Below are 27,240 nucleotides of genomic sequence, written 5' to 3'. Positions count from 1 at the left end.
TACCAATGTTATCCTATACTGGTTGTGATATACCAGAGTAACCCTATACTGGTTATGATAAACCAATGTTATCCTATACTGGTTATGATATACCAGTGTAATCCTATACTGGTTGTGATATACCACTGTAATCCTATACTGGTTGTGATAAACCAGTGTAATCCTATACTGGTTATGATATACCAGTGTAATCCTATACTGGTTGTGATATACCAGTGTAACCCTATACTGGTTGTGATGTACCAGTGTAATCATATACTGGTTGTGATATACCAATGTTATCCTATACTGGTTGTGATATACCAGAGTAACCCTATACTGGTTATGATATACCAGTGTAATCCTATACTGGTTATGATATACCAGTGTAACCCTATACTGGTTATGATATACCAGCGTAACCCTATACTGGTTGTGATGTACTAGTGTTATCCTATACTGGTTGTAATATACCAGTGTAAGCCTATACTGGTTGTGATGTACCAGTGTAATCCTATACTGGTTGTGATATACCAGTGTAATCCTATACTGGTTGTGATATACATGTACCATTGTAACCCTATACTGGTTGTGATATATATGTACCATTGTAATCCCGTACTGGTTGTGATATACCAGTGTAATCCTATACTGGTTGTGATATACCAGTGTTATCCTATACTGGTTATGATATACCAGTGTAATCCTATACTGGTTGTGATAAACCAATGTTATCCTATACTGGTTGTGATATACCAGTGTAGCCCTATACTGGTTGTGATATACATGTACCATTGTAATCCTATACTGGTTGTGATATACCAGTGTAACCCTATACTGGTTGTGATATACATGTACCATTGTAACCCTATACTGGTTGTGATATACATGTACCATTGTAATCCCGTACTGGTTGTGATATACCAGTGTAATCCTATACTGGTTGTGATATACCAGTGTAATCCTATACTGGTTGTGATATACCAGTGTAACCCTATACTGGTTATGATATACCAGCGTAACCCTATACTGGTTGTGATGTACTAGTGTTATCCTATACTGGTTGTAATATACCAGTGTAAGCCTATACTGGTTGTGATGTACCAGTGTAATCCTATACTGGTTGTGATATACCAGTGTAATCCTATACTGGTTGTGATATACATGTACCATTGTAACCCTATACTGGTTGTGATATATATGTACCATTGTAATCCCGTACTGGTTGTGATATACCAGTGTAATCTTATACTGGTTTGAAAAACCCATGTATCTATACGGTTTTGAAACCATGTTATCCATCGGTTGTGATAAACCATTTTCCTATAATTGGTTGTGAATCATGTCCTTCCTTTGTTTTGTATACAGTTTTAAAAACGTTGTGATATCCATGTAAACCCTCGGGTTGAATACATGTACATGGTAATTAGGGTGTAAACAGTAATAACTTATGGTTTTTGAAACATTGTAATTTCTGGTTTATATTATTCGTGTAGCCATAGGGTTGTGATTGTGATCAGTAAAAGTGAAACCTTTTAAACGGTTTGAAAGGAACTATAAGGAGAGATACATGTATCCTATACGTTTAAGGTTACGGATGACCCTATACGGTTATGATATACCAGGTTAATCTTTACTGGTTTGAAACAAGTTACCCTATACTGGTTTGATATACCAGTGTAACCCTATTTTAACCAAACCCAACTGGTATGAGGAATGAAGAGCTATACGTGTGATAAAAGATATCCTATACTGGTTATGATATACCAGTGTAATCCTATACTGGTTGTGATATACCAGTGTAACCCTATACTGGTTGTGATGTACCAGTGTAATCATATACTAGTTGTGATAAACCGATGTTATCCTATACTGGTTATGATATACCAGTGTTATCCTATACTGGTTGTGATATACCAGTGTAATCCTATACTGGTTGTGATATACCAGTGTAACTCTATACTGGTTGTGATATACCAGAGTAATCCTATACTGGTTGTGATATACCAATGTTATCATATACTGGTTGTGATATACCAGTGTAAACCTATACTGGTTGTGATATACTAGTGTTATCCTATACTGGTTGTGATATACCAGTGTAATCCTATACTGGTTGTGATGTACTAGTGTTATCCTATACTGGTTATGATATACCAGTGTAATCCTATACTGGTTATGATATACCAGTGTAATCCTATACTGGTTATGATATACCAGTGCAACCCTATACTGGTTGTGATATACCAGTGTAACCCTATACTGGTTATGATATACCAGTGTAAACCTATACTGGTTGTGATATACCAATGTTATCCTATACTGGTTGTGATAAACCAATGTTATCCTATACTGGTTGTGATATACCAGTGTAATCCTATCGGGTTGGTGATATACCCAGTGTAATCTTACTGGTTGGATACCTTGTATCCTATACGGTTTATGTCCCAGTGTATCAAACTGGTTGTGTAACCAGTGTAAGCCTATACTGGTTTGTATTATGTAATCCATAATGTTTGGTGTATACCAGTGAAACCTTTATAACTGGTTGTGATTTGGTTCCAACGGTTGTGATACGTTCCTTAAGGTTGTGATTTACTAGTGTAATCCTACTGGTTTATTTTACCAGGAAAACCTATATTGGTTGTGATTCTGACCGGGTAATATTTATGGTTGGAAAACCCAGTGTAACCTATACTGGTTGTGATGCCCCAGTGTAATCCTATACCGGTTGGAAATATACCAGTGTAATCCTATACGGGTTGTGATTACAGGTAATCCTAACGGTTGGTATACCAGTGTAATCCTATACTGGTTGTGATATACATGTACCAGTGTAATCCTATACCGGTTGTAATATACCAGTGTAATCCTATACTGGTTGTGATGTACTAGTGTTATCCTATACTGGTTTGGATATACCAGTGTAATCCTATACTGGTTGTGATATACCAGTGTAATCCTATACTGGTTTTGATATACCAGTGTATCCTATACTGGTTATGATATACCAGTGTAATCCTATACTGGTTGTGATATACCAGTGTAATCCTATACTGGTTGTGATATACCAGTGTAATCCTATACTTGTTGTGATATACCAGTGTAATCCTATACTGGTTGTGATATACATGTACCAGTTGAATCCTATACTTGTTGCAATATACCAGTGTAATCCTATACTGGTTGTGATATACATGTACCAGTTGAATCCTATACTTGTTGCAATATACCAGTGTAATCCTATACTGGTTATGATATACCAGTGTAATCCTATACTGGTTGTGATATACCAGTGTAATCCTATACTGGTTTTGATATACCAGTGTAATCCTATACTGGTTATGATATACCAGTGTAATCCTATACTGGTTGTGATATACCAGTGTAATCCTATACTGGTTGTGATATACCAGTGTAATCCTATACTTGTTGTGATATACCAGTGTAATCCTATACTGGTTGTGATATACATGTACCAGTTGAATCCTATACTTGTTGCAATATACCAGTGTAATCCTATACTGGTTGTGATGTACCAGTGTAATCCTATACTTGTTGCAATATACCAGTGTAATCCTATACTGGTTATGATATACCAGTGTAATCCTATACTAGTTGTGATATACCAGTGTAATCCTATACTGGTTGTGATATACCAGTGTAATCCTATACTGGTTATGATATACCAGTGTAATCCTATACTGGTTGTGATAAACCAATGTTTTCCTATACTGGTTATGATATACCAGTGTAATCCTATACTGGTTGTGATATACCAGTGTAACCCTATACTGGTTGTGATGTACCAGTGTAATCCTATACTGGTTGTGATATACCAATGTTATCCTATACTGGTTGTGATATACCAGAGTAATCCTATACTGGTTATGATATACCAGTGTAATCCTATACTGGTTATGATATACCAGTGTAACCCTATACTGGTTATGATATACCAGTGTAATCCTATACTGGTTGTGATATACCAGTGTAACCCTATACTGGTTGTGATGTACCAGTGTAATCCTATACTGGTTGTGATATACCAGTGTAACCCTATACTGGTTGTGATGTACTAGTGTTATCCTATACTGGTTGTAATATACCAGTGTAAGCCTATACTGGTTGTGATGTACCAGCGTAATCCTATACTGGTTGTGATATACCAGTGTAACCCTATACTGGTTATGATGTACCAGTGTAATCCTATACTGGTAATGATATACCTTTGTAATCCTATACTGGTTGTGATATACCAGTGTAACCCTATACTGGTTGTGATATACCAGTGTAATCCTATACTGGTTATGATATACCAGTGTTATCCTATGCTGGTTGTGATATACCAGTGTAATCCTGACTGGTTATGATATACCAGTGTAATCCTATACTGGTTGTAATATACCAGTGTAATCCTATACTGGTTGTGATGTACCAGTGTAATCATATACTAGTTGTGATAAACCGATGTAATCCTATACTGGTTATGATATACCAGAGTAACCCTATACTGGTTGTGATGTACCAGTGTAATCCTATACTGGTTGTGATATACCAGTGTAATCCTATACTGGTTGTGATGTACTAGTGTTATCCTATACTGGTTGTGATGTACCAGTGTAATCATATACTGGTTGTGATATACCAATGTTATCATATACTGGTTGTGATATACCAGTGTAATCCTATACTGGTTGTGATGTACCAGTGTAATCCTATACTGGTTGTGATGTACCAGTGTAATCATATACTGGTTGTGATATACCAATGTTATCATATACTGGTTGTGATATACCAGTGTAATCCTATACTGGTTGTGATGTACCAGTGTAATCCTATACTGGTTGTGATATACCAGTGTAATTCTATACTGGTTGTGATATACCAGTGTAATCCTGCCTGGTTGTAATATACCAGTGTAATCCTATACTGGTTGTGATGTACCAGTGTAATCATATACTAGTTGTGATAAACCGATGTTATCCTATACTGGTTATGATATACCAGTGTAATCCTATACCGGTTGTGATATACCAGAGTAACCCTATACTGGTTGTGATGTACCAGTGTAATCCTATACTGGTTGTGATATACCAGTGAAATCCTGTACTGGTTGTGATATACCAGAGTAACCCTATACTGGTTGTGATATACCAGTGTAATCCTATACTAGTTGTGATATACCAGTGTAATCCTATACTGGTTGCAAGACACCATATGCCGTTCTTATCCATACTGTCCAATCCAAGGAACATGTTTAATGATAACGACGGATATACGAACCACACTATCTTTCCACAAATTGAAAGATGGAAACATCTCACGAAGAGATTAACTGGGGTCTGAAAACGCGCACGCGCAGTTAATATTAGGTACAAAGTAAACAGGATAGTGTATACCTAGGTTGTGATTTAACATTAACTAAAGGTGTACAACGTAATATAGATGGTAAGTAAGACGATTAATTAATAGTTTAATCTTCAGTGTATGTCCAACGTATATGTATATGGCTAGGGTCCATTCCCATAATTTCATTGATCAAATCAAAATTACTTCTTCATCAGAAGCAGATTCTCTTTATTAAATATTCCTAGTTCACGTTAATACAAATATAATGTATGCTTTGTTAGCGATTTTGTACTTTAGATTGCCCTGTTCACTACTCAATTCACCAATCGGGAACCGTCGGCACTTTCCGTAAACGAGAAAATCGTTTACGGAAAGTGCCGACGGTTCCCGATTGCTCAATTCACCAGAGCCGCCATATTTTGATTGACACTATGATTCACGTATTCTTCTCTGCATTTGAAATTCAAAATGCAATCTATAAATTATGTGTATGTGTGTGTGTTTGTTTGTTTTCTTATTTTTTTTATCATTATTGATATTTTTTCATCTGGTGTTTGTCAAATTTACCTTTGTCTGCATAAGATCGATTGATATACTAAATAATTACTGATACAATTTCTACTTACTAAAAATACCGACATGTGACATACCTACAGGGGCTCATTAATGGGACATGTATATTAGGTATTGCTCTTTAACTGGATAGAAAAGAGACAGTTTATGTCAAATCAGATACTGATGAACTTTTCCGTCGTAGTTCTTGTTTATAAAATAATGATTCTGTACTGACAAACCAGGAACCTGACCAATATATCCGTCCAACTTTGAAAAAATCACAGTTTTTATATGTTTTAGTTAGATGGAAATCCCACATCGAAGGTTAAGTACTCTGTGACACAATATCGCCATGTATGATTTTTCAAAATAAGGAAAAGGTTTTTGTTGTTGTTGTTGTTGTTTTTTATTGTTTTTTTTTTCTTTTTTTGCTTGTTTTTTTTTTTCTTTGTCTTTTGTTTTTGTTTTTTGTTTTTTGTTTTGCATCCAGTTGTTACAAAGCATTACTTTAGAGACTTTTGGTTAGACGGAATACTCTTAATCTATAATACAATGTATACATAAAGAATATTCCATTTTTAAACATAATCGTATAAAAGTTCCAGCGACTTTTCGGGTTTATTTCTTTGATATGTAATAATTGATTTTGCCATGATTGCAAGGTCTTCCTGTTGATGTTACAAGTGATCAACATCATACCTCAGTCGGGATCAAACTTCAAACTCTATGCCATGAAATCGACAGGATATGATCTGTACAGTGAGGAGTTATCAATCTCATTTTATTTTCCTTCAGTGGAAAGTACTGTTTGAAGTGGTTTCGCAAGGAAAACCTCGATCTGCTCTTATACATTTATAAAGCCAATAGTATGGAAACCACTGTTTCACTGTAAGTGTGCATGAATATCCACCATTTTTATAAAATATCAGTACCACCTGCCCGTTCGGTAGGTTTCTTAACCACACCTCACTGTTGTATATCACGCCTATTTAAGGAACATCTACGTGCGAATACAGTAATTAGCATATTTCTACAGAACCTACGTCATTAGTGTCATCATATATTGTAATGCTTGTTTTTTACGCAGAATCACATCCACGGATAAAAACTGTATATTATCACCCTTTATATATTGATAATGTTAATGACATACACTTGAACAGCTTGCCTTTCTATAAAACCAGTGGATAGAAGATGTTTTGGATTTTAGATAGAAGATTTTTTTTTTCTATATTTTTGTCTAAAACAGTTTATATATGTACTATTTCTGATTAAGAGTAAGTTAATTCATCGGGTTTGCTGCAATATCCATATGCATCTAAGACCTGAACAAGAACATATTACCGAAATAAAAGAAAAAGAAATTTCCTTCAAAAGAATATCTTTCATTACATATCAATATTCCATAACAAAATGTAATAGGGCTAAATTATCATCCCTTTGTTGTTGTTTTTTTTAATCTGTAATAATTATATCAATTAAGCTAATTCATGTGGTAATGGTGATCCAGTCGGGGTCTTCCCCGAACACCAACTCTGGTTAGGGCGGGGTGTTTACATAGGGATTAAGGTGTGTTGATAGGTAGTTATAGTCTGTTACAGAAAAGGGGGTCTTCCCCGAACACCAACTCTGGTTAGGGTGGGGTGTTTACATAGGGGTTAAGGTGTGTTGATAGGGAGTTATAGTCTGTTACAGAAATGTTCTCAGTGTAAGAACACAGGTAAATCCGAACACAGGTAAATCAACTCACCTGATTCAAGATTTCAAGATTGTATTCATTCAAGACACACAAAGTGTGTAACAAGAGGTCAATATGACAAACCAATGTACATGGCTTACAGGGTAATAACGTGAAAATACAAGAGTGTATATACTAACATGGTTATAAACAATGTTATCTCACTATACATATAATAACTACAATACAACATATGAAATATTATACTCATCTATTATCTACTTGAAATACAAAGTTTTTCTACAATTTTCAGGAAATGACTCACTCTAGATAATAATAACTTGTTACATATTTCAAACATACGTTCCATTTTAGTTAAACTTGGAGTTATATAGTAATAATTTGGAATGTATTTGTGTCTAAACTCTGTCACTAAAATAGTATTGCATTGAAATAAATAGTGGTATTCATCACCAATACTGTTATGACATAATAAGCAATCACGATTATTACGTGGTATACCAATCCAATTACCAGTTTCAACAGGTAACTTTAAATTTGACATTCTAAATTTGCTGATGATAATGCGTTCTTGGGAATTAAGCTTAATTAGATAAGACTCAATGCTAAACTGTTTTTTAAAGATAGAGTAAAATTGTCCACGAGACGATGATTGGATAGTAGAAAACCAGTTTTGAATGAATTGGTCACATAAACGTCTCTTAAGCAGTGTTTTAAAAACAGTTTTATTTTAATGTACAAGTGTTTTGGTATATCCAAATGTTGTTAAAACCAGTATCATTAGTATTTGTTTTATATAGCTAAGCCATTTAAAGTCTGCTACTTGATTTTCTTGCATTTTTAGTATTGAGCGATAGAATGTAGTAGAAAGTTTGTCGCCTCCTGTGATTAATTTATGCCAAAACATTAACATCCTTAATTTCATTTCAATTTCAAGTGGAAATTTTCCAAGTTCGCCATAAACCAAGAGTATGTTCACATAAACTATCAATTTCTTGCAAACAAGAAACATTATTTTGTTGAAGATAATCTTCTAAATCGTTAAGGTATATAGAAAACAAACAAGGTGACAGATTTTCGTCTTGTTTTAAACCCACGTTACATGAAAAAATCAGATGTCTCACTTCCGTTTCGAACACATTATTTAGTGTTATCATATAAATTATTGATAACTTTGAAAATTTTACCCGTGAGGGAAGAGGTCTGCATTTTTTCTCCATAATCCGATACGCCATACCGTATCAAACGCTTTTTTAAAATCAATAAATGAACAGTGTCGTTTTTTATTTTTAGAGAAATAGAAAGAGATAAGAACATGTAGTATGAAAATAGTTTCAGTGGTTGTGTATCCTTTTCTAAAACAAGATTGTGCTTGAGATATACTACTATATTTGTCTAACAATACTTAGTTTTTTGTTTTGTTTTTTTTTTTGTTTTAGTTTAGATGTATTTATTTATATATATTTTAATCTAATATTGTCATTATAATTAGTAATATATATATTTAGTGCTTTGAATTTAGAAAACAGCTTCTGATTTTTATTTGTTTTTTTATATATATTGTAATCTGATATTGTTACTATTAACAATAAAATATATAGTAAGGCATAGTGCTTTGAAAATTAGATTTTTTATTTATATATTATATAATATTGTCATTTCATTTTTATTACTAGTAATAAATCATTTATATGATAGTGCTTTGTATTAGAAAACTATATCTGATTTATTTACCTGAGTTCACCCTATTTTTTTTTTACCTGAGTTGGTATTCCATATTGAAACAGACTATAACTAAACTTCAAAGAACTTCCTACAATAACACCTCCCTTTGTCTTCACCAGAGTTGGAGTTCGGGGAATGAGCCATTTAACAGGGCCTGTTTTGACGGGATGGCAGGCGAAGGATATGCCGATCATCAGCTGGGTAGAAGGAATCCGAAGGACATGGAGATATAATGTATTGATATTATCATAATTTGGCGGGGATGCTAAGGAGACGGTTTGTAATGTGTTACGTCATGGGTTGTTTTGACTAGACGCGAGGTACAAAATATGAGTGATGTAAGGTTTATCGTGGTAATCATATTCATACAGAATAAACAATGATTTATCATGACTGCCGAGAAATACAGAATGGGTTGTTTTGACGCGGAATCCGTTGTATAGGGACAAACATGTAACTAATATAGGAAGTATTGCTTGCAGTATAACAACATATATACCAAGGCTGATTGCGATCTCTACAGGATTAAATGTATTTATGGCAGCTAGTCTGTTCAATGACTGAAACTTTTGTTGCACATCATGGCGAGAAAAAACGATCGAAATGTTATTAAAGACCATTTTATTAATGCCATTTATAAAAAATGACCCTTTTTTAATGAATTAAAATACGATGTATATCACACTAATACAATGACAATGACCTCTGTTAATATACACTGTATAGCAAAAACAGATTGGATACAAAATAACAGGCTCCGATGACGGTAAAATGCATCATAAATAGACTTAAAATAATCATGATATGCAGAGGGCCGACTCCATGCCTTCCAAAGTCTCTGAACATAGTTACAGTTTTGAGATTCTGTTATGGCAAAGTTAATGTGTACATGTATTACTTACATAGTAAGTTAATTAAATACATTTGTCTTGAGAAAAGGGCAATCGTGCCTTTTGTCTCCAGAACAGGACCAAGCCGTGCAAAGTTTGATACTGAACCAGAATACACTGTTTATATGCCTATAACTTTCAACAAAACATCACTATAATCACACTCACGACTGGTTGACAAGCGGATGGTTCTGATATGATAAATGAATTTAAAAAAAGAAATATTAATGATAATAATGATCAAGTGATAATGACCTCACTATCATTATATTGTAAGAACTAATCAGAAAAATTATTTTGGTTAGCAGGGAATACTGATCTCAGTATCCTAAAATGACAACTGAAATTCAATCTATAAACTCTTTCATAATCATGTTGATAAGATATATTTACACTTTGACTTCCTGTCTTTGCATAGTACTGTTTATTATATATTTACCAATGAAATATCAAAAATTATTCATTCTATAAAAGGGATATTTTTCAATATCACTTTTGCTGATTTGACCAATCAAATTAATGATTAGAAAATACCAAAAAAATTGACCAATCAGAAAGCCCGACATATATGTCAGCACCTGGACAGGGGAACTACTCTAAACGTATGCAAACTTTCGCTGTAGGCCTAGTTAGCATACGGGGAAGGTTTTTCGGTGATAAAAAATGTAATAAACAGAATATCTAACAGTGTCTTCAGTAATACCAAATATATTTCACTCGTGTGGCTAATATTTTGATATTTTTCACGAGTGCGCAGCACTCGTGAAAAATATCAAAATATTAGCCACACGAGTGAAATATATTTGGTATTACTGAAGACACTGTTAGATATCCTCTATATCATCTTATCATACTTGTGGAATTATGCAAAAGTAATATCAATACTGAAATATGTTCAAGAATGTCCTTACGTCATTTTGCATAAAGTAAGTGGCTGGTCTAGGCTAGTAAAATTGTGTCGGCTGGCTCTCAATTATACCGGAAGATCTCTGATGCAATTATTCTAGCACGGTGTGCCGGTATGATAAAAAGAACAACCCAGGCATTCAAGACAAACCATTCCAGAAATGTCCATGTGTAAATATATCGGTCAATCTTTTGATATAGTTCGGTTAAGATCTGACGGTATATCTGTTAATGATATTACCTGATAACATCCACGAAAACTGTTGTTAAATTAGAGAATAAACTTCATTAATGACATTAGTATATCAGTATATGATTTGTGTAAAAATTGAATTCAATGTCTTCAAATATCATAAGTATTACGGAAATCATGAATAGAGCTTATATAGGCTATGCCTATTGTTCAATCGTATCTGAAATTAATTTATAGAAAGCATTAAAAATACAAAGATTTATATTTCTGTCACATATAAGCGTTCCTCTCTTTATTTCTTCAAGGGCATTATAGGGTCACGATTTCACGAGGAGACAAAGGGATAGAAAGATGATTATAAAGTCTTCCAATTGGACACGTGTAAAGAACACTTACAAAACATTGAGATTGGCATTGTTCTGTTCACATTCAAATTATACCGGCCGGTCATTTTTAAACACTTCAATGCTTAAAAGCGTAACAACCAGTTTTGACTAAGGTACACATTTATGTTATTTTGCAATTATTTGTGTACAATATTACACTAAAAGGATCAAAAGTTGTTTAACAAAAAAAAAAGACATTTGAACTTTGAAAAGTCGCTTCATACATTAGAAATGTATTTGATGATAACAAATACTATCAGAATACCATTTCTCAAAATTCCAAAATAGCAATAATCGTTCATTATTCTGAAAGGTAGAAAATTCTTATTTAATACCGATCAGCATGTCGAATCAAACAGGAAATGCATTAACGTAAACCAAAAGTTACGAGTTAGTCTCCGAGTTCAGTAATATATGTATAAATGACGAATTTGCTTCTTTAACATGTGGCTCGTGTTTAGTACATCGCATGTATTGTATTGTTAGAAACAAATTGATCACTTTAGGAAACTGTCACATACAAGTAAGTAGTTTGTCTGAGATTAAGGCACATATTTCCAATCCCCAAGGGTTTTATCTTCTGAAAAGTCACAAGAATGGTTATATTTGAGGGTCGTAAATCCCATTTTATTTTCCGTCAGCTAAAAGTATTTTGCGAAGTGGTTTCGCAAGGAAACTCGTCTTGCCCTAATGCAGCTGGGAACCAACTTTTCTCTGAAAGTACATGTATGTATGAATATCAGTGCCACCTCAACCTCACATCGCTGATGTCTTTTACACCTGTCCAAGGAGCTAGTATATGTGTACCATTTTTCGACGAATAAAGTAATTAGCATATTACTATAGGATTTGCGTCATTATTGTCGTCATATTGCATACGGTTTGTTTGACTATCTTTTTTAACGCAGAATCACATTCACTGACAAATCATTGTATATTATCACCCTTTATATATTGATAATGTTAATGACGCACACCTGAACAGCTTGCGCTTGCAAAGCGGGGAAAGGAGATGATTGAGAGTTCAAGAGGATTCCTGCAAATAGTGTCAATACTTTTACCCCCATCTTTGCTGCATTGCGGTAGCAAAAGTGGACATTATATAATTCACTGATACATTTCATGTCAACACAAATCAATGATATTATGTATCCGTGTTTGAATTCGTATATGTCATTAATAATTGACCTATCTAACAACAGTTCTATGCTATTTCTGTTGCGATTATATATGTAATGACAACAGCAAACAAACGACAGATTCTTATAAGGGTCAAGATGAAACAAATATCAATTTTTGATATGTTTGTCTAAAACATGGTATGGTATATACTGTTTGTGATTTAATATCCATTTCATATTAAGGATCTGAACAAGAAACAATTATTCTGAAATGTAAAAAAAAAAAAAAAAAAAAAAAAAATCCTTCATTACATATTAATATTCTATAACAAAATGTAATAGGGCTCAATTAGCATCTCTTTGTCACACGCTGTAATAATTATATCAATTAAGCTAATAGAGCTATGCCAAGCCAAGTTGCTGTTCATTAAGGTGGCAATGGGATGCCAGTACTTAACCAAAGTGTCTCTGACATATTATGCAAGATATCTTTTAAAGTATATCATACATCTTGCATGTTATATAATCTAGTTTCTTCATAACATGTCATAAATGTCTATATGATATCTTATTTAAAGTTTATGAAACATCTTATATCTTTTATCAGATATCTTATATGATATATAAGACTTATGAATAAAAATAACATATCTTACTTGATATTTAAGATATCTCATAATTATATATCTTGTATAATTTGGTTGATTACTGGATCAATATTGCTCCACGAATGATTAATAATTTGGCTTATCATATAGAACGTATTGTTTTACTTGATAAAGTCGACTGTTCCAGATCGATGGAGTACCTCGTAGAAAAAAAAAAGAATAGAAAACTAACTTGTCTGGGTTGAAAAAACCCAGACATGCGAGATTCGAACCTGTCACAGTGTCACTTGTGCTTTTCCGACGTACAGTATAAGTACTCAATATTCCTCATGACTGATCGGGCAACCTTACACATCATTCCAAACTGTATGATTGACACATATGAAATGACCCATTTCCCTTTATCGATATAGATTCCTCTGTAATCAACTTCGACTTCGGCCAGAAAGCTACTGTTCTTGTTTTGCAGTATCACACTTTTACTGGCACTCTGTTTACACCATTGGCAACGACGAGGACGGTGGTCTTACAGCAGTGTTGAATCTAAAAACTTGCAGATACATACAAAAACTTCTAAATATACCTTATGTCTTTGGGAATCATATATAAATACTTAATTTAATTAATAACGATCCATTGCATTCGTCTGTCAACGTTCGTTCGTTTCTATATGCCGATTTTGATACTTAAAACGCTGAAGATATATTGAAGCACGAGCATTAACACTTGCTCTATAAATCGTCCTAGAACACCCGACTACCCAAAATTGATACTTTAGTAACTGATAAGAGCGTGAAGGTATTTGTACGAGAACAATGAAAAGTTTATAACGCCGTTATATAACTGTACGTGAATAAATAGAAGAATGCATCGCACTTTTCCTCGGTTTCTAAGTACGTTGAACAAGTGTATCACGTTTATTTGTGCGACAAAATACGTTAATCGGGTGCTGTGATTATATTTACTGACCAAGTGTTAATGTAGTCCTTTTTAACTACATATACACAAAGGTTGATTGCAAACTCTAAAGGATTAAATGTATCTATGGCAGCTAGGGAATCTGTTCAATGACTGAAGCTTTTGTTGCACATCGTGGAGGGAAAAACAATTCAAATGTTGTTAAAGACCATTTCATCAAAGCCATTTAAGAAATTGTGACACTTCGTGTTCATTTTTTCAATGAATTCAAATATAATGTACATGTATGTTACACTAATATGAAATACAATGACTTCTGTTAATATTTAGCAAAAATAGATTTGATCAAAAAAAAGTTTTACGGAAGTCATGAATAGAGCCTATATAGACAATGACTATTGTCCAATCGTATCTGAAATGAATTACTAGAAAGCATTACAATTATAAATAATAAAGATTTATGTTTCTGTCACATATAAGCGTTCCGCTCCTTATTTCATCAGAGGCGTTGTGGAGTATTCACGAGAAGACAAAGGGGTAGAAGCCATCAGTCCAAACACGTGTAAAGAACGCTTACAAAACATTGAGCTTGGCATTGTTCTGTTCACGTTCAAATAATGCCGGCCGATCACTTTTAAACACGTTAATGCTTAAAAGCGTAACAACCATTTTAGATTATGGTACACATTTATGTTATTTTTTTAATTAATTGTAGACAACGTTACATCTAAAGGATCATTATTTTAACAAAATATATTAGACATTGGAACTTTGAAAAGTCGCTTCAGACTTCACAAAAGTATTTAATGATAACAAATACTATTTTAATACAATTTCCAAAAAATTGCAAAAATCGTCCATTATTCTGATAGGTAGAGAATGCTTATTCGATACTGAACAGCACGTCGAATTAAACAGGAAATACACTAACGTAAACCGGAAGATATGACTTAGTCTCAGAGTTTGATAATACATGTACATTTGTATAAATGACAAGCTTCCTTCTTTTTTTTCTATTTTTTATTTTGCAAAATTTTTACATGTATAAAATACACATCTTTTTTTTTTCTTTCTTTTCCCACACACGCTTAATATTCTATTGGTTTTTTCCAAATTATATTTTTTGATACAAGATAATCAATGAATATCAATAAAAGATATCCAATCATTCTTACACTAATTTTTAATTACTATTTAGAAATCGCCATTTCATATATATTTTTCTCTGTATAGTTACAATATATGCACATGGGAGGCTTATTCTTAATAATACTTGAAAATAATCAGTCAAAATTCCAAATCTAAATTTTATGATTGTTGAGTATGTTTTAAGCTCGTTAGAACCCAAGCACAGTGAGAGAAAAGAAAGATAGAACAAGAAATGCAAGGAAATAGAAAAAGAAGAAAGTTCACATTTAGAAAGAGAAAGCAAGAGAGAGGGAAAGGGAAGGGTCAGACTTAAACACTAAAAACATGATCATTTAAACCACTGTAAACACATAATTTCATATTACCACAATGTATGAGATAAAGGTCTATATAAGATCAAAATTATTTATATTACGACAAGTATACCTAGTCTAATTATAGGTTAAGAAAGGTCAAGTTCTACCAAATTTTGCCATTTATTCCACTCAAAAGTAAATTTATTAAAAACTTTCTCTCCTTTGCCCACAGCAATAAACTTCTGCACATTATAGTAATCTTTAACATGGTTAATTAGTGATGAGACTATTAGAGACTTGTGCAAACACCTGGCTTTATATATATAATGCTTAATGAAAAGAATTATCTTGTTGTCAATTCTATTATAGATTCCATTGTGCTGGAAAGCACCAAAAAGAATTATTTCTTTATTGAATGAAAATGGAATAGAAACTGTTAATAAAAGGTTTTCAAAATTTGCTAAAAAATTCTGGACTTCATTACACTCCCAAAAAATATGTGAAATTGTCTCCCTTTCCAAATTACAAAAAACACTAAATGGATTATTTGTAAGTCTAATTTTATATAAATATGAATTAGTAGCTAGAATATGATGATTGATCCTAAACTGCAGCCATTGTAATTTTGTGTTTTCTGTAACTCTGAATGCAATTAGATAATTTTTTTCCCAAGCCTTCTGATTGTAGTCAAAAGTTTTTCCCCACTTGTTTTGTGCAGTTATAGATGCACTATTTGTATTAAGCATATTATAAAAATCTTGAGAACCTTTGACTTTCTTCAACACAATGTCAAGACATAAAGGAATGAAGGGATACATACTAGCATCTCCTGACCATGTGAACTTTTTCAGATAATTCTTGATACTAGCTATTAGACCATAATAATCGAGGTAATTGGTAATTGTGCCATGTAAAGTGGTGAATTCATTGAAAGTTATAAAAGTACAATCATTTTTGTTTTTCAGTAAGTCATTGATTACCATAACTCCTTTATTAAACCATCTCTGATAAAAAACAACTTCATTGCCAACAGTAATATTTGAATTATACCATAAAGGAATTTTACCCAAAGATTCACCTTTATGTCTTAGTACATGTAAATCTTCCTTGCACCTTAATTTGTACCAAGAATGAAACACATCCTTCCAAAATATATTTTTACAAGAACTTATGATATGATTTAAATACTCATTACCTGTGTTAGCTAAACTATGTGCATTAACATAAGAATTCAAAATATTTAACCACTTTCCTTCAGCTCTGAAAATTCTTCGAATCCAGCTTATCTTGAGTGACTCGATAGATGAATTTAGATTTATCATTTTAAGTCCACCTTCTATATAATTACGAACAATAACATCTCGCTTAATCTTATCAGTTTTCCCATTCCATAAAAAATAAAAAATAAAAAGAGAATTAAGTTGTTTAATAAAGGTTTCACTGGGATTGGGTAATGCAATAAAAAGATGATTCATTTGGGATACTAACAGAGATTTAATTATACTTATTCTGCCAATAGGTGTTAACAACCGTTTGCTCCAAGTCTTAAGAAGAGTTTTGATCTTAACTAACTTTTTATCGAAGTTCATCTTGGGCATTTTGTGGAGATCTACATTAAAATCAATTCCTAAAAGTGAGAAATTGCTTACCCCCCATCTAAGATTTCTATCTGGTAAGAGAATGTCACTACTGAACTTTTCGCTACCAATCCAGACCACCTCAGTTTTACTAGCATTTACTTTCAGCCCTGATATTTTAGCATATATATCTAATTCTATGAGTGATTCTTTTAAGGATTTTTCAGAGCCATCTAAGATCAAAGAAGTGTCGTCGGCGTACTGCGAGTTCAGAATAGGACAGCCGTCAACATTTATACCACTAATATTTTTATTATTTCTGAGGCGTATTGATAACACTTCAGCACATAAGATGAAGATATACGGGGCGATTGGGTCACCTTGGCGGCAACCGCGGTTAATACTGAAAAAAGGAGACAAATTACCCCCCCCCCCCCCCCCCCCCTGGTTTATGGCAGAACTACAATTACAATGTAAAACTTTAATCCAATTTCGTATATCATTTCCAAATCTAAAAAATCTGAGAACTTCATCTATAAATTTCCATGCGACCGAATCAAAGGCTTTTTCAAAATCAATCATAAGTAGCATTCCAGGGATGTTATTTTCTTCTGTATACTGCATAATGTCATAAACCAGGCGAGTATTTTCTCCTACATAGCGACCGGATAAAAAAACCTGTCTGGTCTGAACTAATAATCTTCTGTAAATTCAATTTCAATCTATCAGCTATTGAACCAGATGCAATTTTGTATACAATATTTAAAAGAGAAATAGGACGCCAATTTTTAATAAAATACTTTGATTTGTTAGCTTTTGGTATGCAGGTAATAATTCCTTGACGCTGAGTGACTGACAACTGACCATTTACATAACCATAATTTATAGCCCTTACTACAAAAATTCCAATTTGTTTCCAAAAACATTTAAAAAATTCTGAAGTGAAACCGTCTGAGCCTGGGCTCTTATTTTTTTTCATGTTTTTTAGAGTTCTGGATGCTTCTGCAAGAGTTAACTGACCTTCTGAACTGGCTGCATCTTCAGCACTTAATTTTGGTACATTAAAATCATCTAAAAATTCATCTAAATAAACATCTTCAACATCAGTATCAAGTGCATATAACTCTGCATAAAAATTGTTAACCTCTTTTAGAATATTTTCCTGATTTGTAATTGTTTCCCCGCTTTCCAGCTGTAACTTTGGAATAATTTTAGACACAAAATGTCGGTTTTCTAAATTAAAAAAGTAATTAGTAGGCTTTTCTCCTTGGTCAATCCATAAGGCCTTAGCTCGAATTATACTACCTTTTAACCTATAAGACCTTAACTTTTCTAATTCCTTTTTTTTTCTCCTCTAATAATATTAAATTAGGATTACTTTCATTTTCTAAAGAATGTATTTCAGCTTGTAAGTTTTTTTTCTCTTTCACCCTTTTTATTTCTTTTTGAAGGAGGAGTATGAAATGGTCCTACCTCTAATCTCCATTAAAAGAACTTCTAAAAATAGTTGGTCATCTATTACAAAGTGTAACTCTGAATCAGGTATATTGCCTAAGTTTTTAAAGTTATATATAGAAAGGCAATATTGTAGCTTTACAGTTTTGATAAGGTCTTTAATTATATTAAGATATTCTAAATAATGTAGTAATGAACTGTTAAATTTCCAAAGACCTTTACCTCTTTTAAACTTATTGAATCTTAGTATAATTTTTGGAAACGAGTGGTCTGATCTGTAACCTGGATCTATACCTGATTCACTTACACTTGGTATTAAATTACCAGAAACTAGAAAAAAAAGTCAAGCCTAGCTTGCTTTAAGGGGTTACTTCTACGCCATGTAAACCTAGAAATATCAGCATGTTGTTCCCTATAAATATCTGCAAGATCTAAATTCTCCATCATTTCTAATAATCTAGCCCTTGCCTTTGGATTGTTTACATTTTTATAATTTTTATCACAATCTAACTTGGGATCTAACACTAAATTAAAATCACCACATATAATATAGCTGTCATTATTGAACTCGTAAATAGTTTGTTCTATTTTTTTTATAAAAAGAAGGATTATCAGTATTAGGGCCATATATTGTAATTAAAGTCATCCTTTTCCTTCAATTTCTATATCCAAGGTAAGGAAATTCCCTGTTAAGTCATTCTTTTCCTTTATCAATTTAAATTTAAATTAGAACTGTAACCCCTCTAGCGTTAGATTTAAAAGAGTTGAAAAAACACTGGTAGCCCCATTCATTTTGTATAATAATTTCCTGTTCTTTTGTAAAATGGGTGTCTTGAAGGCAGTAAATGTGATAATTTTTCTCCTTTAAATACATAAATAAATCCTTTCGCTTACCCCTGTCTTGTAGACCTTGACAGTTGGCAGACAATATTTTAATCCCTTCCATTACAATTTAAGAAATTAGAATAATGAGTACCTGTACAGTAAGAGTGAAGCCACTGAATACATTGGAACTTAATAGTTATTAAAATATTTGTAAATGAATTCAAGATAAGATTAATTCTACAAGTAGGAATTAATAAATGGTAACACCTACATGTATACTGTAGTAGAGGTTCTGATTTAATAGAACACTGAATATGTCTGACCCTAAAGAAAGGCAAAGAAAGGGAAAGATTAGAAAAGGAGGACAGACAGAAGACGGTAGACATCAAAACATATAAAGACAAAAGTACATGAATAAACAAGGTCATTAAACATACACACTTCTACTTTCCTATCCCAACAAAGAAAAGGGAAAAAGCAGCATTCAGCATCAGCTATAGTAGTTACACATGTATGTGTAGTATACAGTACAGGTACATATATGGCAGAGTTTCCGGCCGATCACTTTTAAACACGTTAATGCTTAAAAGCGTAACAACCAGTTTAGATTATGGTACACATTTATGTTATTTTTTTAATTAATTGTATACAACGTTACATCAAAAGGATCATTAGTTTAACAAAATATATTAGACATTGGAACTTTGAAAAGTCGCTTCAGACTTCACAAAAGTATTTAATGATAACAAATACTATATTGCAAAAATCGTCCATTATTCTGATAGGTAGAGAATGCTTATTCGATACTGAACAGCACGTCGAATTAAACAGGAAATACACTAACGTAAACCGGAAGATATGAATTTGAGTTTGATAATACATGTACATTTGTATAAATAACGAGCTTCCTTCTTTATCACGTGGCTCATGTCAACTATACTGTATTGTTAGAGATAAATTTATCACTATAGGAAACTGTCACATACAAGTTAGAAATATGTCTGAAATTAAAGCACATATCTCCAATCTCCAAGGGTTTTAACTTCTGAAAAGTCACATGGAGAATGGTTATATTTAGGGTTGTTAGTCCAATTTTATTTTCCATCTGCGAAAATTATTTTTCGAAGTAGTTTTGAAAGAAAAACCATCTTGTTCTAATACAGTTGGTAACAAATATTTCTCTGAACGTTTGCATGAATATCATTACCACCTCAACCTCACCTCACAGATGTCTATCACATCTGTCCAAGGAGATAGTGCATTGTATATGTGTACCATTTTCTCAACGAATAAAATAATTAGGATATTGCTATAGGATTTGCGTCATTAGTGTTATTATACATGAGTATACTGAACTGTTTGTCGTTTTTTTTATTCAGAATCACATTCACTGACAAATCACTGTATATTATCACCCTTTATACATTGGTAATGTTAATGACGCACACCTGAACAGCATGCGCTTGTAAAGCGGGGGATAGGGGAGAGCCGGGGGGGGGGGGGGGGGGGGGGGGGGGATGGAGAGTTCAAAAGGACTCATACAAACAGTGCCAATAATTTTACCCCCATCTTTACTGCATTGCGGTAGCAAAATTGGACATTATGTAAACCATTGATATATATCAAAACAAATCAATAATATTATGTATCCGTGTTTGAATTCCTATATGTCATTAATAAATGACCATTTCAACAACAGTTCTATGCTGTTTTTGTTGCGATTATATTTAATGACAACATCATTCAAGCCGCAGAAATATTAATTTAAGATGTTTTTTTTCTCAAACATGATATGTTTTTACTATTTGTGATTTAGAGTAGAAGATTTCATAACCTTTGCTGCAATATCTAAATGCCGTTTAAGATCTGAACAAGAACATATTATGAAATAAAAAAACAATGTTTCCTTCAATAGAATATCTTTCATTCCATGAAGCAATGTTGATCTAGTGCTTAACCAAATTATATAAGATATATATAAAGTGTATAAGACAGTTTTTTTTATATATTCAAAAAATCTTAATTAAGGTTGATGAGATATCTTATATAAAGGGATACATTATTTGATATACAAAGTATTTGAGATATCCTATATAATTATATACGATACCTTGTATGATTTGGTTTATCATTCGAACTCCAATGGTTTAACTCTCGCAAAGGCACTCATACGAGTGGTTTTAATTGAAGGGTCGACAATCTCATTAAATTTTCCATCAGTGAAAAGTATTTTTTGAAGTGGTTTCGCTAGATAAAAGAAAACCTATCTTGCCATTCTACATTTATCAAAACAAGTGACCTGGTGACTTCTTTTTCAATATAAGGATGCAAGACTATCCATTATTTTCTAAAATACAAAAGCATCAGTACCGCCTGCCCGTTTAGTAGCTTCATTTACCTTACCTTACTGATATCCATCACACATATTCAACTAGCTAGCATCTGTGTACTGAGCCCATTTTCTCGGCAAATAAAGTAATTAGCATATTACTGTTAACTTACGTCATAAATGTCGTTAAATAGTGTAATGATTGTTTGTTTGTTGTTTTTTTTGCGCAGAATCACATCCACTGATAAACACTGTATATTATCACCCTTTAAATATTGATAATGTTAATGACGCACACGTGAACATTGTGTGTTTTTTATAAAGTCTGTGGATCGGGGATGGTGGGAATTTAAATAGGACTAATGTCATCAGTCGGAATAAGTTTACCCTATCTTTGCTGCATTGCGGTATCAAAGATTGATATAATTTAGTCAGTGATACATATTATGTCAACACAAGGCAATACATATCCTGTTTGAATTCGTATATGTCATTAATAAATAACCATTTCAACAACAGTTCTATGTCGTTTTTGTTGCGATTATATGTGATGACAACCGCATTCATGCCGACAATTCTGACCAGGGTCCAGCTGACACAAATATTAATTTTTGATATTTTTGTTTAAAACATGTTATGTGTAACTTATTTGTGATTTAAAGGAAATGACTTTATAGGCTTTGCTTCAATATCCATATGAATCTCAAATCTGAACAAGAACATATTATGAAATGAAAGAAAAGAGATATTTCCTTCAAAAGATTATCCTTCATTACATAATAGTATTCTATATATGTTCTAAGGCTATCTCGGCATGTCTTTGTCGCATGCTGAACTAATTATATCAATTAAGCTTATAGAGCTATGCCAAGCCAAGTTATTCATTCATTGCGCAATGTTGATTCAGTACTTAACCAAATTATATCAGATTTCTTATAAAGTGTTTGTATATAAAGTGAAGAATATAGATTGTATATATTTATAAGATAACTTATTCAAAGATATATGAGATATCTTATTTGATATATCAGAAATCCATAAAATCTTTCAGATAACTTATATAATTATATATCTTATGTAATTTGGTTTAATTGATCTCCATTCTCCAAGGATTTAACTCCTGAAAAGCCATTTAATTTTCAGTGAAAAGTAATTTTCTTGGTTTCGCAAGAAAAAACGCCGCCTTTCCCTGTAAAACAAATGACATAGTTACCAATTTTTCAATCTAAGGTTGCGTGACTTTTCATTATTTTTATTAAATACCAATGTATCGGTACTAACTTCCCGTTTCGTAAGTTCCTTTACCTCAACTAACTGTCAATCACACATATTCAACAAATTAGCATCTGGGTACCGAGCACAATTTCATGGCGAATAAAGTAATTAGCGTATTACTACATAGCTTGCGTCATGTAGTTATATGTTGTAATGATTGTTTGTCGTTTTTTTTAAACAACATGCCATTCACTGAAAAATCACTGTATATTATCACTCTTTAATTATTGATAATGTCAATGACGCACTATCGAACAGTTTCCGTTTTTATAAACGGATGGTAGGGACTTCAAGAGGACTCATTTCATCAGTCATCATTTTACCTCCATCTTTGCTGCTTTGCAGTATCATAGATAGATATCATTATGTCATGGATACATATCATGTCAACACGAGTCAATACGCAATGACCTTGATTGATGCATATTCGTCTGTGATCTACTTGGACTTAGGTCAGGAAGCTACTGTTTTTATCATATTTTGATTTCCGTTTTAGTACATGGGCAATCACTTTGTTTACAATATTCCGAAAGATAATTATATAAATACGTATTAGGCGAAGAATTTCTTTTTGTTTATTTTGAACGCCGTGCAATTAATACGCAATGGTAGATGCGTGTTTAATCCTTATTGTTGTATGAATATCAATTTTTGGTGCAAACAGATTTCTTATCAGAGCCCAGTTGTTCAAAAGATGATTAGCTTAATCACTTGATAAGTAAAAACTTCACAACCTGTGTGTTTGTATTCCTTACAGAAGGAAGGCAGGTCGAGACCAAAGAGTGTTTTAGAGTTTTGGAACATTTTGACAAGTTAGTTCTACTAGAAATGATTTTATTAATATTTTAAGATTGTAGTTAATCTGTGATGAGCATAATCACCTTTTGGACAACTGGGTTCTGATATAGTATGTAGCAATTATTATATTGGTCCCTCGACATCGTGTTAAAGTTGACAGATCTGAATGAAAGTAAAAAAAAAAAAAAATATGAATACATATGTATCTGTAGGGTATAGGTCTGCCATTGGTAAGATAATGTATAATACTTCTGCCACTCAGGGTAGTTATAGTTATGTTTTGTTTTTATGACTGGAGGTTATCCTTTGCATGATGTGTTGTTAATGTGAACATTTAAAACATTTACTTCATTGCTGGACTATATAACTACGCGAACACCTCTGGAAGGCAGGTAGGAAGCTAGCATTATATTTTTATTATCATTATTATGGAAGGCGAGTTTGTGCCAAAGCATCCTTTGTTCAAATGTATATTTTCAAAATAATAGAATATTTCTGAACCATTTCACCAAAGATAATTCTTAACATTGCTTATAATAGTGACTACTTAAATCCATGTTTTAAACTGATAAAAATTGGCTGTCAAATATGGGCAAATTGAGATATGCCCGGATGAACTTCAGTTTTATACCTCAACTATAACAATACAGTAATCCCTCGTTATACCGCCACCTTTTGTTCTTGTTGTAATTGGCGGTATAAAGAGGGTGGCGGTAGTATCGAATTTGACAAAAACAAAAATGTAGGAATCCAATGTCTTTTATTGTGATCAATCAGAAAACACAAACATTTCAATTTCAGGTACTGAACAGTATGAGTGTCTAAACATGGTTATTGTTTTTGCAGTTTGGTAAAAAAATCACTGATATGCTTTTGTCTCATATTGTCTGTGATAATTTCCGATATTTTTTTTGAAATAATTCTGCAAGAGTCTATTTCTAATTCTGTTGTTTTGTCCGACGTTTCTAAAAATCGCATTACCGTTTCTATAGCGGCTTTTGCCTCTGTTCCGCTCGGAATATGCGGTGGTTCGTCATCGTCATCGTCAGTGTTAAGGTCCGTTTCACTGTCGTCAAAACTTGTAACGGAGTCAATGATGTCGCTTTCTGTCTGCACTTCGGTAATTTCTGTCTGTTTATCGGCGTCAACAAATTGTCGGACAGTCAGTCGTAGGTCAGGGTCGAGATCGAGGTCGTCCTGTACTCTCGTCAGAAGTCTCGCGAGATCGTCATGGTTGTCGGGACTATCATCAACTGATAACACATTGTCATGATCACTACGTGGTACAAGTCCGCTATGTTTCCAGCAGTTTTTGATTGTCTCTGTTGAAACTTCATCCCATGCCATTTTTACATACCGAATGGCTGTGTTAAGGAGTACTGTAGCTGACTCTTTACGGTCAATGCAGTCAACAAGACGGTTAAGTTGATATTTCCTGTATCGGGCCTTGAAACTTTGAATGATACCAGCATCTAACGGTTGTAGATGACTGGTTGTCGTCGGAGGAAGGAAATGAACTTTGGTGTTGGAAAGAGGGGGGATGATGTGACACGGGGCATTGTCCATGATCAGCAGGACTTGTCTCCTCATCCGTTTCATTTGCCTATTAAAGCTTTTTAACCAGTCGTCGAATAAAATGGAATTCATCCATGCTTTTTTATTATGGGCATAGTCACAGTATAACTTAACAGAAAAGTTTTTGAAACAACGTGGTGTTCTTGACTTCCCGATCACAAAAGGTTTCAGTTTTATGGTTCCAGTGGCATTACAACATAGGGAAACAGTAACTCTGTCTTTAGATTTTTTTATTCCTTTAGTGGAATCGGCTGTACATAGTGAGCGGTCCGGTAGCATTTTGTAGTAAAGGCCAGTTTCGTCAACATTAAATACATTGTCAAGATCGTAGCTTTCCATGGCCTCTATAGCCTTTGAACGGCCATCGTCGATCAATTTTTTGTCAATTCCAGCACTTTCACCAGAAATAATTTTAGATGCTATTTCATGTCGAGTTTTAAACCTTAGTAGCCATCCATTTGAATATTGGAAATCCGTTATGCCCAGTTCGTCACCGAAACGTTTAGCCTTGATTTTCAAAATTTCGTCTGTCACCGGAATGTTTTGGGCCCTAGTGTTCGTAAACCAAACAAACAGAGCACTTTCCATATCTGTGTGCTGAGCACTACGGTGACGTTTTCGAGGCGGTGTACAAGTGGTATCAACCTCAGATTCCTGTAGGGAAATATTTGCCACAATATCACCAACAGTTCGCCTTTTTATAGGTAAATCCCACAAAGCAGAAAAATGATTTGCAATCTGTTGATGAGAGTTTTTGGGATTTTCACTTGCAAAATTGACGATCGCAGTTTTCTGTACGTGGTCTAATAACAATCGTTTTCGCTTTGGAGTCTCCATTGTGAATGACCGAGACTCAGAAACAAACAACACATACACAATGTGAGTAGAATTCATAACTTGTTTTATTACAAAACAAACATTCCTCTTGCCAATACCGATGACGATTCGATCAGCGAATAGAATCACTGAAGCGTAACTTCACCTGTGCTTGAATGGGGAAGTACCAGTATCTAAAAATAGAACACTAAAGAGTTCCACGGCGATAAAAACATGGCGGTGAAATCGAGGGAAATATACAGTGATTCGGCACATTTGTTCTTGAAAGCATATGGCGGATGGCGGTATGCGAGGGTGGCGGACTTAACGGGGGAATTAAAGAGTGCAAAAATCCGTTCTAGGGGACATGGTGGCGGTATGCGAGGGTGGCGGTATTATCGAGTGGCGATAGGTCGAGGGATTACTGATATTACGGAGGGTTAGAGTATAATGGTTATTGTGTTGCTGGAATCCGATACCATGTATTGATCGGACGATATTACAGGGACACTAATGAGATGTTTGGGGCTATAAGTTACAGCCATGGTTGTTTTGACTGGACCGGAGGTACGCGAGGTACAAAATAGGGGTGATAGAAGGTTTATCCTACAAGATGGTCAATGATTGCGGTTCATCATGTTTACCGAGAAATACAGAATGGGTTGTATGACAGGGAAGTTATTGGGTAGCTAGATAACTATCATATAAGTGCTCTTACATGTATATGTATAACTAACCAATATACATACTACAGTGTCTTACGGACTTGTTGTTTTATGGATTACATACATGTATTTATATCCGAGTACACTT

General features: G+C 33.5%; 1 protein-coding gene across 1 annotated transcript; it reads right to left on the bottom strand.

The window, feature by feature from the left end:
* Positions 1 to 24,867: 24,867 nt before the first annotated feature.
* LOC117338492 (tigger transposable element-derived protein 6-like) lies at positions 24,868 to 26,448 on the bottom strand. Its single transcript, XM_033899847.1, has one exon. It carries the CDS (start codon positions 26,446 to 26,448, stop codon positions 24,868 to 24,870), a length of 1,581 nt encoding a protein of 526 aa, XP_033755738.1.
* Positions 26,449 to 27,240: the final 792 nt, after the last annotated feature.

The sequence above is a fragment of the Pecten maximus genome, chromosome 11 (genome assembly GCF_902652985.1).
Source record: "Pecten maximus chromosome 11, xPecMax1.1, whole genome shotgun sequence".
Lineage (NCBI taxonomy): Eukaryota > Metazoa > Mollusca > Bivalvia > Pectinida > Pectinidae > Pecten > Pecten maximus.
The sequence above is the reverse complement of the archived record's forward strand: the minus strand, read 5'-3'. Positions and strand labels throughout refer to the sequence as shown.

What these genes read in the sequence shown, in the direction of transcription:
- LOC117338492 (XM_033899847.1), bottom strand. Translation starts at nt 26,448, where the DNA reads ATGGAGACTCCAAAGCGAAAACGATTGTTATTAGACCACGTACAGAAA.